This window comes from Lycorma delicatula, chromosome 9, assembly GCF_047948215.1.
Source record: "Lycorma delicatula isolate Av1 chromosome 9, ASM4794821v1, whole genome shotgun sequence".
NCBI classification, from domain to species: domain Eukaryota; kingdom Metazoa; phylum Arthropoda; class Insecta; order Hemiptera; family Fulgoridae; genus Lycorma; species Lycorma delicatula.
In genome coordinates this window covers 123,819,230-123,834,252 of record NC_134463.1, presented here as the reverse complement: position 1 = coordinate 123,834,252, position 15,023 = coordinate 123,819,230, and the positions used below count along the sequence as shown (strand labels likewise).

General features: G+C 29.1%; 1 protein-coding gene across 3 annotated transcripts in view; it reads left to right on the top strand.

Moving 5' to 3' along the window:
• The first annotated feature begins 255 nt into the window (after positions 1 to 255).
• Positions 256 to 15,023, top strand: part of LOC142330254 (uncharacterized) — a 34,404-nt gene continuing 19,636 nt past the window's right edge. For 2 of the 3 annotated variants that reach the window (XM_075375435.1, XM_075375434.1), the window contains exons 1-3: positions 260 to 381; positions 1,826 to 1,921; positions 6,938 to 7,253. In XM_075375435.1, coding sequence (XP_075231550.1) covers positions 1,829 to 1,921; positions 6,938 to 7,253 — 409 coding nt within the window. In that variant the 5' untranslated portion in view covers positions 260 to 381; positions 1,826 to 1,828. Of the gene's footprint in view, positions 382 to 1,825; positions 1,922 to 6,937; positions 10,384 to 15,023 lie in introns of those variants that run through there. The other variant, XM_075375433.1, reaches the window with a different exon arrangement.

Here is a 15,023-nt window from a genome sequence, read left to right as displayed (position 1 = left end):
GCTCTGGCCGGGACATTCTTTTGGCAGTCGAGTTTTTTTAGCAGATATAACATTTCTGTTATCTCTTAAATAATTTCGGTAACGTGTTCTGCGAGTATATTTCCACACATTTATATACAATACCGGTAAGTCGGCTAAACATTTTTTTTTATTTTAAACTATTTTATAATGTAATAATTTTTGCCTTTTTTGGAAATTGTACTATAAAAAGTCATTTTATATTTCAGCATTTACATTACTGCTAAAATTCATGTTGGCATCGTCGGTCCGACTGATTTGTCGTAATCATTTGTTTGGGAGTTATTTTGGTTCAGTTAAAGATGTTGTAAGTGAACGTAATTTAATCGTCGATCGTTGATATTCGTTACTTGTTTATAATACGTAAGTTAATTAGGCTAATGTTAATATTTAATGTAAAATAAGTATTTTTTTCAACTGTAGTTTATATTTTTTCTATTCACTAAAAATGCAGCTTAATGTAAAAATGATGATCGTCCATTTTGTGTAGTTAATTTTATTTTTTAATGATTTATTCTTCAACGTATTTTTTAACGTTTATTGTTTTATCCTTTAAGTAACCTACTTCTAACCTACCTTTAAGTAGTATAATAAGTAACCATAAACAATAGTTTTGTTTTCAGATAAAGTTGTTTGATCATTTTTAGATTATAGTAATATTGCTGTTTACTTCAACGAACACCATAAAAAATATACACAGAAAATTATAGTAAGAGTTGAAGAGAAGAGATTTTGTCAATATTATTTTAAAAATTAATATTTAAGGTGGAACAGCATGGTGAAACATGATTACACCTTAAATTATTTACCATAACATTTAAATTAGCGACTGTATGGAAACAAGCTTGTGCTTACTGTATGGTTTTTCTAGTTATTTGCACATTTACCCCATACTCTATTCGTACATATTATTACTTAACAGTGACTATAATTTTTCATTTCATTTGTGTACATGGTTATTTGCTTGTGCTTATTATTGTATATCATTACAAAGCGGTCAGCCTAACAATTCAAATGTTCTGCAGTTTTAAAAATTCATCGAGACAATTTTAATGATAGTTCTAATTTAATATTACTTTAACAGACTTTTATTTCAGTAACAAAGAATTGAATTAAAAAATTGAAAAAACTTAGAATAAACATAATGTTAGAATAAACTACAAAAATGTAACCTCTCTCCACAGAACTCTAACCTTTCTCCACAGAATGGATTATCATCTTACCAGGTCACCATAACTCATAAAACTGATTGTTAATTGACTAAAATATTGATATCATCGACTTGGACATTGACCTTGTATAGATCATTGCTATCCAAACCATTTATCTGTCATTTAGATATTGTATTTAACTAATCCTAAGCATATCTATTATTCGTAGTAGTAGCTGTTAAACATTTTAGGGTAGGTATTTGAGGCTAGATCCAAATTTGTGTATCACTTCTTTTTTAATTTGTGAATACAAAATCAAAGACCTGGCTGAAGCGTAGTGGCGGCCAAGCAAACCCTTGAATTTCTAACTTTGCAAAATTTTATTTGCAAAGAAAATGCTTGAGGAATTTTGAAATTTTAATACTTTTAAATTTTGTATTTAATAAAATAAGAAATAAAAATGCCAGATTATTTAGTAGAGTTTAAAATTTTCTCAGGCTGTTTCAAAATTGTATTTCATAAATATTGAAAAAATCTAAATATGAATAAAATTTGTTTAAAAATTTCAATGAATGAAATGTTTTACAGTTAGCAGCGATTTTATTGTTTATATTATAAATACTTAAATTTTAACTTGAATGTTTTTATTTTTGAAGATAATGGATGTACCTTTAAAGAATATCTACACATTTGAAGCTCTGTCCTCTAACAGTATCAAACTAGAAACTGAAGATGATATTACATCTGATTGTGTAAGTATAATTTGATTATGTTTTTTGTTTGTTATATAGGAAGTGTCATCACATCATTAAACTTAACATTAAAATGTTGATTTTATGTTTTAGGATAGTAAATCTTTGCAAGTGAAAGTGGAGCCACTTGGTAATGGTTGTGATAATTATAATGAAGATCTCTTGCGATTAAAGATCTCTTCAATCGCAAGAGATCTATTTTATAATTAAAGTGATGTATTAAGTTTATTCTAGCCCTCTCAGTGTGTATACATTGGAGTATTATATGAATGAAAGTTTATGTATGCACTTAATGTCGATTCTTTAATTTGACTTCATTGCATTTTTTACCATGTTTTGAATTTTTCTTTATGTGATTTATACAGAACCCCAAAATCACTTTACTAAACTGAAAAATTATAAATTGATTATCTACTGAAGTCTTCATGTGTTACATGTTTTCATTTTGCAGGATCGCTTATCAGTTTTAAAAAACAAGATCTAATCAGCTGATTTTATTGCTAATTATTGTAATGGATTTTGTGATTAACAAGTATGAATTGTATTTTGACAAAGAGCAATGCTTGTTTATTCTACAATGTTTGTAGTAAATAGTAGTGATATAATGAAGCTGTAATTTCAAAAAAAAAATTATTGATATTATTAATGGTGATATATTAAAAAAGATGCTTTAATAATTGAAGAGACCAATTTAGTTAAATAAGAAAATTTAAATGTTGAAAATGAAGTTGTGCTGTCGTTAGATTTTGCATAACATAAATTATCCATCTGAATAATTGATAGATAATTTTGGAAAATTAACTGATTTTGAAGTCGTAAGTTCTAAGCTTCAAATCCTAGTAAAGACAGTTACTTTTATTAGCATTTGAAAATTAGATTGTCGATACTGGTATTCTTTGGTAGTTGAGTTTCAATTAACCGCACATCTCAGTGACGGTCGACCTGAGACTGTACAAAGCTAAACTTCATCTACATTCATACATATCCTCTGAATCCACCTCCGAACCACCTTACTGTGGTTCCGGAGGTTAAACAGAAAAAGAAAACTAAATATTGATCTATCCAGTACCAAATGTGTTTAATTTAAAAAATGTTAATCATATGGTACTGGACATATTCTAATGTTTATGGGTAACACTAAAAAAAATCCACATGCAGCAACTTTTCTAATAAATAATTTAATATTAACTCCATGAAGAACACAACAAAAACCAGTATAAATTGCATCAAGCTGAGTGTAATCATTTAGCGCATCAACAGTATCGTCCATTTATACACACAGGTTTGTTTGTGTAATCAAATTTACCTTCCAAAAATCTTTGTTCAGGAACTATAAATTTTTTCATGCAAGGTGTAATTTTCATACAAAATAACTTATCTAAGGGTTTCACAAAAACATTGCATTTCCTGATAGGGTGATCATTATTGATGTGAATGAAACCATTTTTATTTAGCAGGCACGGACATATGTAGCAAATTTTCCAAACACCAAAGAAAATATGATTATTTAAAGAATGATTGATAAACTTAGTTAAAAACTGTATAAAAAAGGCAGAGCATTTATTGACTAAAAGAGGATGAATATATTCTGGGCCCATCAAAGAATTATTAAGTGGACACATGGTGTCTTCATCATCATTCTCAGTTAAAATAATATTACTGCGGTGATCATTTCAGTTAAATGTAATTTTATTCTTGGAAAATCATTGTTAGTAAAGAGTCCCAAACATTTTAAGAAAAAGTTCTACAATGTCAGCATGGGATGTACTGAAAATGAGTTGCAAGTTCTGCAAAGTTATTTCGGATGACATTCATTTCATCAAGATGTGGTGCTTTGTGGAAACAGCCATGAAATTAGTAAGACACTGTCTAAGGGTTGTCTCCTGGGCAGTGTGTTGGGGCCTCTGTTGTGGGTGGTAGAGTTTGATTCTCTTCTGCGGCGTAGGTTGTCCAGCGAGTGTTGTGGTGGCTTATGCTGATGGCAGGCTCCTGCTGGTCAAACAGTGCTCACAAAGGGAGATTGCATTCAAAGCCACTTGGACCTGCAGGATGCTTGAGCCGTGAGGTCATCAGTGAAAGATGAAGTTCAGCTTGGAAAAGACCACGATGATACTCCTTAAAAGTCCATTTGGCAGCAAGCCTATATTTTGATGTCAGGCCAGCGAATCAAATATATTCAGGTTCAAAAGTACCTCTGGGTGTTTCTTGATGACAATTTTTGATTCAAGGAGCACTTACAATATGTCGCAAAGAAGGCCTGTAGTACCTTCTGTGGTATTCGACATGTGATCAATCCTGATGGGGTTCTTAATTTTAAGACCATGAGTACACTGTATAAGGGTGTGTATGAGATAATTATGCTATATGCAGCGCTTGTCTGGGTGAAAAAGATGAAATTTAAAAGTTATTGAGACCCAATACACCTTGCTGTTAACGGTGACAGGAAGCTACCATATGATGACATGAGTCAATCTTTGTGATTGCTGGAGTGAATCCAATTGATCTACTTGTGTCAGAGGAGCAACAGTGATATGTTGCTAAGAAGTCAGGAGAGTTGACTTCAGAACAAGTTTGGACTATTGAGCAACAGGGCTATCCTTTATGGCAGGCAAGGTGGGGTGAAACAGTTGATGGGCATGATCTGTTTCCTGATGTTGCTGGTTTGCAGGGCGCCTCTTGGGTATGATCAAAAAAATTTGTGATGCAATTTCTTCCAGGGTATGGCACGTTTAGGGGCAGCATGGTTTGCTTTGGCCTGGTTGATTCCGTGTTATGTCTGCAATGTGGCGCGCTGGACAATTACGTTTATGTTTTCTATGAATGTTTCAGTATGATATGAAGCAGCCCACCGGGTTGGTCTAGTGGTGAACGCGCCTTCCTAAATCAGCTGATTTGGAAGTCTAGAGTTCCAGCGTTCAAGTCCTAGTAAAGTCAGTTATTTTTACACAGATTTGAATACTAGATCGTGGATTACCGGTGTTCTTTGGTAGTTGGGTTTCAATTAACCACACATCTCAGGAATGGTCGAACTGAGAATGTACAAGACTACACTTCATTTACACTCGCACATATCATTCATCCTCTGAAGAATTATCTAAACAGTAGTTACCGGAGGCTAAACAGGAAAAAGAAAGAAAGAAAGTATGATATGAAGCATACAGAAGTGATTTGTTAGCTTGATGTTATCAAAAGTCGACGTTGGACTTCCATGAAAATTGGAAAAACCAGGTTGAATGGACCATCATTGAAGAACATATGGGATCTCTTGTAAAAGAAAGAATTGCTGAAGGTGTGAAGGGTAGGTTCCCCCTTGGGTTTTCCGTTTGTTGTTCTGTTATGGTATTAGTGTTCATGTTTTATGTTCTTGCTCTTGTTCTCTATTTATGTTTTGCTACCTTCTGTTTTATGTTTTTGTTTTATTTTATTCATGCTGGTGTGTATTGAACTCAGCCTTTCCTATTAGGTGTAGTTTATTTTATTGTAAGCTTAATTGGTGAGTCTTGTTTAAGACTTATTGATAGGTTTTTTGTAGGGATAATATGGAGAGGGTGACATTGCGACCAGAATCATCACATGGCGGGAGTCTATTCCTACAGGGTCAGGATGGACGTGATACAGATGAAACATAGTTGTGAAATAAAATTTTATTAATGAAATGAAAGTAAAATAAATTTTAATTCTGTATTTATATTAGGTAAAACTAAACAATATTTATAAACTCTAATCCTTCAGATCTGGGGAACAGAGGCTATTGTCTTCTGCTGACTGTAAAAGCTGTATGAATGTGTACTAATGAGTTTAATGTGCAACATATTGGCTTCTTCCATCAAGACAAAGAAACAATGTGTTGCACATTAAACAACAACAGTTTTTGTCTACAATCTTAATCGAGTAAAGAATTCTTGAAAATTGTACAGAAGACTTTTGTACTGACAATACAGTAACAAAAGTTGTTTCTCCCATATATGTTCACCAGAAACAGCAGGAAATTCATTCACTAATCTTTATAAACGAAACCATGCCCCTCATCTGACAAAAAAGTGTAGATCGGGTGTATCTGATATCGACAATGTTTTTGAGAAGTCAATCTGCATTAATTAAGGTGTTACGGCTGGTTCTCTTATGTGAATCTTATATCTTATATATATATACTTATATATACAATACATACACTATAATCTTAAGGGTGTCCAGACTAAAAGTATCCTAAAGTACAACTTGTATTAAGAAAACCAGGTAATAATTTTTACAACTTTCTTTTTTTTTTATTAAACTCAACATGTTATTGTAGGTTAGTCAGCTTTAATGTATGCACCTTTTTTTAGCTCATCAGATGGCTAGACGATAATGTAACTCTTGCCATGTGTTTAGGAGCAACTGCGGCATTGTTAGAGCAACACCTTTAAATATGTTTTTTTTAATACGTTCAAATCTCAAATTTTTCTTTGTTATAACGTTTAATAAACCCTCAAGCAAAAAAATCCAGAGGAGTGATATCTAAGAGATATAGCTGGCCATGCACTAGGACCTCCTTGTCTGATTTAACATCCGGGGAAGTGTTATTTAGGTACATGTCAATAAAAGTTGTGTGGAGCACCATATTGTTGGAAACTGAATCCTGTAGGAATCTGAAGAACAGCAAAGTTCTTAAGCATATAATGGTATATGTGCCCTGTAACAGTGGACTTCATGAAAAAAACTGCCCAATGATGCCATCATTTCTCATCATAACAGATACTGACTTTTGGTATGTCTCATTCATTTTTTATTCCTGTATGGTGTTTTCACTATACAAAATTTGACAATTGTGTCTTTAACTATCCCAAATGTACGAAAATCTCTAAATAAAATATCATTATAATTAGGATTGTTTTCAATATGAATATATTATTAACATTATTCAATTTTTCATACGTATTTAGTGGCTTTTTGAAAGATAACACTTATTAATGTTATTGTAATTGCAATAATTTTTTATTAATTCATAATTATAACAAAAAATAACTTAATTTGCAGGTTGCTATGGATAAAGGAACTATCAAGGGAAGTACCAAGAATTTTATTACTTGTAAGAGCATAAATAATTCGTTAAATGATGGAATTATAAGTAAAACCTCCAGTGAATGTAATTGTGCTTATGGTGATGTAACGGTAGAAAATTTAATTGAGAATATAAGTAGTGAAAACAAGTTGCTCGAGCAGAAAGGAAAGAAGTTGGTTTGTGAATATTGCAATGAAAGATTCAGATGTAACTCTTATTTAAAGAGACATCTTAATATTAATACAACAGAGGAAAATTATGTTTGTAACTTCTTTAAAAAGTCATTTAATGGTAAATATAATTTAGTGACACATCTTAATATTCATACAAAAAAAAATTATATTTGTAACTTTTGTCTGAAGTCTTGTTATGATAGTTCTAATTTAAAATCACATTTAAATATTCATATTAAGGACAAAATTTATGTTTGTAACTTCTGTCAAAAGTCATTTAAAAGTAAATATTATTTAGTGAGACATCTTAATATTCATACAAAAGAGAAAAATTATATTTGTAACTTTTGTCAAAAGTCATGTAATGACCAATACAGTTTAAATAGACATATTAATATTCATACAAAAGATAAAAAATATATTTGTAACTTTTGTCAGGAGTGTTTTTTATGATAGATCTAATTTCACAGTACATTTAAATATTCATACTAAGGAGAAAAATAATGTTTGTACAAAAGAAAAAAAATATATTTGTAACTTTTGTCAGAAGTGTTTTTATGATAGATCTAATTTCACAGTACATTTAAATATTCATACTAAGGAGAAAAATAATGTTTGTAACTTCTGTCAAAAGTCATTTAATAGTAAATCTTGTTTAGTGAGACATCTTAATATTCATACATAAGAGAAAAATTATATTTGTAACTTTTGTCAAAAGTCATGTAATGACCAATACAGTTTAAATAGACATATTAATATTCATACAAAAGATAAAAAATATATTTGTAACTTTTGTCAGGAGTGTTTTTATGATAGATCTAATTTCAACGTACATTTAAATATTCATACTAAGGAGAAAAATAATGTTTGTAACTTCTGTCAAAAGGCATTTAATAGTAAATCTTATTTAGTGAGACATCTTAATATTCATACAAAAGAGAAAAATTATATTTGTAACTTTTGTCAAAAGTCATTTAATGACAAAAGCCGTTTAAATAAACATATTAATAATCATACAAAAGAAAAAAAATATATTTGTAACTTTTGTCAGAAGTGTTTTTATGATAGATCTAATTTCACAGTACATTTAAATATTCATACTAAGGAGAAAAATAATGTTTGTACAAAAGAAAAAATATATATTTGTAACTTTTGTCAGAAGTGTTTTTATGATAGATCTAATTTCACAGTACATTTAAATATTCATACTAAGGAGAAAAATAATGTTTGTAACTTCTGTCAAAAGTCATTTAATAGTAAATCTTGTTTAGTGAGACATCTTAATATTCATACATAAGAGAAAAATTATATTTGTAACTTTTCTCAAAAGTCATTTAATGACCAATACTATTTAAATAAACATATTAATAATCATACAAAAGAAAAAAAATATATATTTGTAACTTTTGTCAGAAGTGTTTTTATGATAATTCTATTTTAAAAGCACATTTAAATATTCATACTAAGGAGAAAAATTATGTTTGTAACTTCTGTCAAAAATCATGTGATAGTAAATCTTATTTAGTGAGACATCTTAATATTCATACAAAAGAGAAAAATTATATTTGTAACTTTTGTCAAAAGTCATTTATTGACCAATACAGTTTAAATAGACATATTAATATTCATACAAAAGAAAAAATATATATTTGTAACTTTTGTCAGAATTATTTTTATGATAATTCTACTTTAAAAACACATTTAAATATTCATTCTAAAGAGAAAAATTATATTTGTAACTTTTGTCAGAAGTGTTTTTATACAAGTTCATATTTAATATCACATTTAAATATTCATACTAAGGAGAAAAATTATATTTATAACTTCTGTCAGAAGATATTTAATCATTTTTCTAATTAAAAGTTGTGTATTAATTTACATCCCAAAAGGAAAAATTATGTATGTAAATTTTGCCAAAAGTCTTTTAATTGCAGTTGTGATTTTAAAACACATTAATTTCCACATAAAGAAAAAAATTAATATTTCTAACATTTATCAAAAATCTTTTAATCAGATTTATATTTTGGAAAGATAACATCCTTATTAGAGAATTGTTATTGTTATAATATTGTATTGTAGTGTTACAAATTATATTGTTATGACCTTTTAAGAAAATTTATTAAGGAAAAAAGTAATATCATTCTTTTATATGTGTATAATTTAAAACTAGTATGACAAAATTTTTCTTATGTTTATAATGTAATGTTACATTTTTCTCATTTTTGTATGTTACAACTTATGGCGGGGAATTTTATCTTGTTTGTTTCAAACGCAGATTTGTATATTACTGTAGTTTATAATATATGATGAGTATGTACATTTTAACCCCAGAACCATGGCAGTCAGAAAATTTTGTGTAAAAAAGTTGTGTTAAGTTCTCAAGTTAGACTTGTATAAATCACAAGTTGCATGTGATTTTCTTGAACATTTTTTTTTCTCAAATAACACTGATCTTGAATGAATCTAAAAGCCTCGTTCTGATTTTATATTAAGTTTAACTTCACATCGTGTGTCTTACATTTTAGTAATGTTTTCAAATATTAAAACCAAACAAGCTGTGTCTGTTATCAATGTTGACCTCAAAATCTTTACTAGCTTTTAATTTATTACCAACATACATGTAAAAAAATTAGTGCTACTTTCATGTATCAATTTCTTTAAAAATGTCTATTGTTATCTGCTGGTTGTGAATTATTTTTCTCTTGTTATTAGCTTTTATTTAACTTGCTTTAGTTATAATCAAATCTTGCAACTGCTATATCTTTTGAGCTATTGTATGAAAATCAATGAAATTTGATACACGTATGTAACTTCGATGACAATACAATATTATGGTGTTAGAATATGGATATGACCTCTTTTTTTAAAAATGTTTTTTTTCTTTTGCAGCAACAAGCATAATTAAAAATACTCCATAACTTTGAAAATAAACAAAAACTAACATTTTGAAATGTATGTCTCTATTCATTTAAATAGTCTTATTACTCTCTCAACTTCTGTTCACAATTTTATTCTGTTCACAATAAAATAAGATTTTTTTTTTTTGTAAGTATGGGGGCCGCAAATGTAAACAATAAGAGGGCAGAGACTTGAGATGGCAGGTCTCTCCACCGTGCTCAGAAATTCTATTTGCATCTCTACTAGTTTTCGTTGTTATAACTTCTAAAATGTGAATTTATTTGTGGAAATTTAGACATATTTTTAAAAGTATATATACTGTCAGAAAATGTAAAAAATGTTTAATTTTTTTTTACCCGACAAGTTTAAAACATCCCAAAAAATTAAGAATCTTTAAAATAAAATCCTCTGTTGCCACTGTTAGTATTCTAATACATTTCTTTAAGAAATTTTTTGTTATATAATTTAGGGGATTTTTTATTTAAGATTTTTTTTGACTGATGAATTAATTCATTTAAATCTGTGATAATTAATTTCTAGAGATTTTGATTTATTTTTAATATTCGTCAAACATTTGTATTTTTTTAGGAAATATATAATCCTTTTTTTATGCAATTATTGCCTGATCTTCCATAAAGGCAAAACAATTTCTTCCTAGGTTGTCCTTTTTGTAACCCAATTTTTTTTCTACCACATTTAGTTTCATTGTTTTCCTCCATTCTTTGATGTCTATCTAGAACACAATTAAAAGGGATCTGACTCAACATTAACGTATATTTTACCATGCTTAAATTATTTATTGGTAATTTAAATTCTTTTTCTGCTAATTGAAAATAAATTAATCTAATTAATGCTAATTAGAAAAGGCAATAGAAATTATTTGTTCAGTTAAGAAGGTTATAATTTATGCAGCTTATTAATTTTATACATACTATTTGTTCTGCACAAAATCTAAAAAAAAATTTCTAAACCATCATGATGTATTCTCCAAATTGTTTATTGATGTGCCCTTCTATTCTCACAACTTTTGTAAGATTCTATAGGTTACTGAAAGAAGAGAAATTTTTCCTCTGTAATTAGTAACTTCCATTTTGTCTCTTTTTTGTGAAGAGGATGATTAGGGCATTCTTGTGGGATTTTTTCTCTCTTCAAAATGTTTTCAAATAATTTTTCTAATAAATCATATGATAATTTTAAAAATTGCAATTTACTCTTATATTATTACTCGTTAAAAAGATGTGATAAAAGAAACAGTCTTTCTTCTCAATTCTAGGTGATTGATGTTCAGCATTGAAACAAATTCATATAATAGTCAAATATTAGCAGTGTATAATCTGTACAATCTAATAAATCAAGATTATAAGTAAAAAAAGGGATACATTTTTTATTTTTTTAAGTGGATGATTATAATTAATATTTTTTTCCAGTAAAAATGGTTTTGTCGTAGACTTTCTCTATATATACAGAGGTACACATGAGTTATGTACAGAAATACAGTCGTATGCTGTTTACTATATTTTTCTGTATTACAACAATCAATAAAATATCAGTCAGATATTAGGAGCTATAATCTGTTATTAGGAGTTTTTAAATTCTTGTTAGCAGAAGAATTTATATCTCATATGTATAGACAGATAGAACTGAGTAGTACATAGAAATGCATTTGGTTACTGTTTATTTCATAAAAGAATTATGATGGATTAATGATTTGCTGTAAAATGATTGGTGTTCAGTATTTTCACAAATTACCCACAGATTTGTATATAAAATGCAAACACAACAGTCTAGTACAATACAGTGACTAGTACACTAGACACAGGAGTTGCGAGTAGAAAACTTTCAGCTTGCGTATTGTATTAAAATACCAATAAGATATTTGAATTTTGTAACCTGTACAATTTAATACATGAAAATAATAAATAAAAAAGGGATTAGATTTATGATATTTTTTGTTAAATAGTTTGCGTAATTCATAATATTTCAGTAAAAGTTGCTGCTGTTAATAGGTCTTTCTCATATGATTACAGATAGGTACATGTGAGTAGTGTACAGAAATACATTCGGTTGCTAATTAGTTCATTTTACAACATAATTATGAGGTGCTTGAAAACTATCAATGTCCAATAAACTATTATAACTGAAATAGGAATGATATAATAGTGCATTTATTCATTCTTATATGATGACTTATTTTTTCTACAACAACAATTTTGCTATTTTCCAAGTCTTCTTTGTTAGCTTTTTGTTTTTTTAAATAGTCCACTAGTATTTTCATTATTCTATATTTGTACTATTAATATGACAATAGAACATTTTATCTTCTTTCTTGAGTGTTATCCGTTCAATTTTATTGTATTTTTTCTGCCTTCAGTCATTTGACTGGTTTGATGCAGCTCTCCAACAATCTGTATTTAGTGCCTGTCGTTTCATTTCAGTATATCATCCCCTACATCCTACATCCTATATCCCTAGCAATTTGTTTTATATATTCCAAACATTGCCTGCCTGCACAATTATTCTCATCTACCTGTCCCTTTAATATCAAGTGACTATTCCAGGATGCCTTAATATGTTACCTGTAAGAGTTTCTTCTTTTAACTATATTTTTCCAAATGCTTTTTCATCAACTGCCGCAACACCTATTCATTTATTACTTTCTCCACCCATCTGATTTTTAACATTTTCCTGTAGCACTACATTACTAAAAATTTTAATCTTTTCTTGTCAGGTACTCTGATCGTTCGTTTCACTTCCATATAAAGCTACGCTCCAATCATATGCTGTAAGAAATGTTCTTCTGATATTTAAATTAATTTTTGATGTAAGCAAATTATATTTCTGACTGAAAGTTTGTTTCCCTTGTGCTATTCAGCATTTTATACCGCTCTTGCTTTGTCCATCTTTAGTAATTGTACTTCCCAAACAACAAAATTCTACCTCCATAATATTTTCTCTTCCTATTTTTATATTCAGTGGTCCATCTACATTATTTCTACGGCGTGTCATTACTTTTGTTTTGTTCTTGTTTATTTTCATACCGTAGTTCTTGTACAAGTCCTTCATCTATGTCATTCATTGTTTCTTCTAAATCTTATTTTTACTCTTTGCTAGAAACTCTATTTCATCAGCAAACCATAGCATCTTTATATTTTCACCTTGCACTGTTTTTCCAAATCTAAATTGTTCCTTAACACCATTAACTGCTAGATGTTAAGTAAAGATTAAAAAGTAATGGTGATAGGGAACACTTTTGGATTCCCTTTTTAATTGCAGCTTCCTTCTTTTGTTTGATTATTACTGTTGCAGTTTGGTTGCTATAAATGTTAGCAACTGTTCATCTATCTTTATACTTAACCCTAAATTTTTTAAAATGCTGAACATTTTATTCTAGTTTATGTTATCAAATGCCTTTTCTAAGTCTATAAATGGCATGTATGTTGGTTTGTTTTTCTTTAATCTTACTTCTATTATTAATCTGAGCACTGAAATTGCTTCCCTCTTCTCTTGACCTTTCCTGAAACCAAATAAGTCTTCTAACATTTCTTCCACCTTCTCAATTCTTCTGTACAGAATTCTAATTAAGATTTTTTTATATATGAGTAGTTAAGCTAATTGTTTTGTATTCACATTTGTCTGCTCCTGCTTCCTGTGGTATCATGGCAATAACACTCTTTCTGAAGTCTGATGGAATTTCCCGTTTTTCATAAATATTACACATTACACATCAGTTTGTATAATCTATCTATCGCTTCATCATCTGCACTGTGCAGTAATTCTACAGGTATCCTTTCTGCTACTGACATCTTTTAATGTTCTATTAAATTCAGATCTCGCTATTATATAACACTAGTTTCATTTCCTCCATATAACATTTCAATATATTCTACCCACCTATCGACCTTTTCTTTTGTACTATAAATCAGTGTACCATCTTTATTTAACGCATTATTAGATTTTAATTTATGTACCACAAAATTCTCCTTAACTTTCACCTTTCACTTTTTGCCTTAAAGGCATTAAAATCATATCTGTAAACATTATACAATTCATTGTTACACTGAAATTTAAAAAAATGTGTGAAAGGAGTTGCAAGCAACCACTTTTTCTTAAGCCAGTGTTGGGTTTCAGTTTTCCTCCAGCTGTTAATAGTAACTTTATTTACCACACCACAAAAGGGCGATAAGTTGCATTATTATTACGCTCCTTCTTGTAAGCAATTCAAAAAGTCATTTGTAAACCAATTTTTAAAACTGTCCCTATTCATTTCTGAGTGATAATCTGAAGAACCGGCTTTCAATTTACTGCGGAAAACGCATTTACTTTCTGTAATGAACCCTTTTTTTGCTGAACCTGCATGACATACTGTTAATATACTGCTTTTCTGATGAGTATTTTAATTTTAATATCTCATTTTTCTTTGAATCTTGCTATATGTATTTATCAGAATGATTTTCATTAACATACATCTCATCTATGTAGAATATATGTCAATCATCACATGACGCTTTTAATTTGTGAAATTTGTTTAAAAATTTAATTTTTTTTTAATGCAATAGCATGTTTTTCCATCTGAAATGTTCAGTTTTTTTTATAACAAAAACCAATTTTTTTCACAGTGTGACAAACAGTTGTAGATGATAGCTTTACATGTAGTTTTTCCTGTATTTCCTCTTTGAACTTCTTAACGATAGGGATTTCATTCTGAACGGTAGGGCAGTACTGAGGTAACTGTTCAACACAACGTCCAGTGAGATGCCTACTCAAAGGTCAAAATAGTGATGATGATGATTGCAAACCTCCTGAAAGGAGATGCCACTTGAAGAAGAAGAAGAGTAAGCTGTACAGAAACCAATCTTACATTTGCCACACCAGATTTACAACTTTCTTCTACCTTATAGAAATAATTAATTAATTAAATAATAGGCATGTTTCGGCTTACGTTGTGAAATAAAACCTCAATTTTTGAACTGTAAAGTATTTATTAATATCA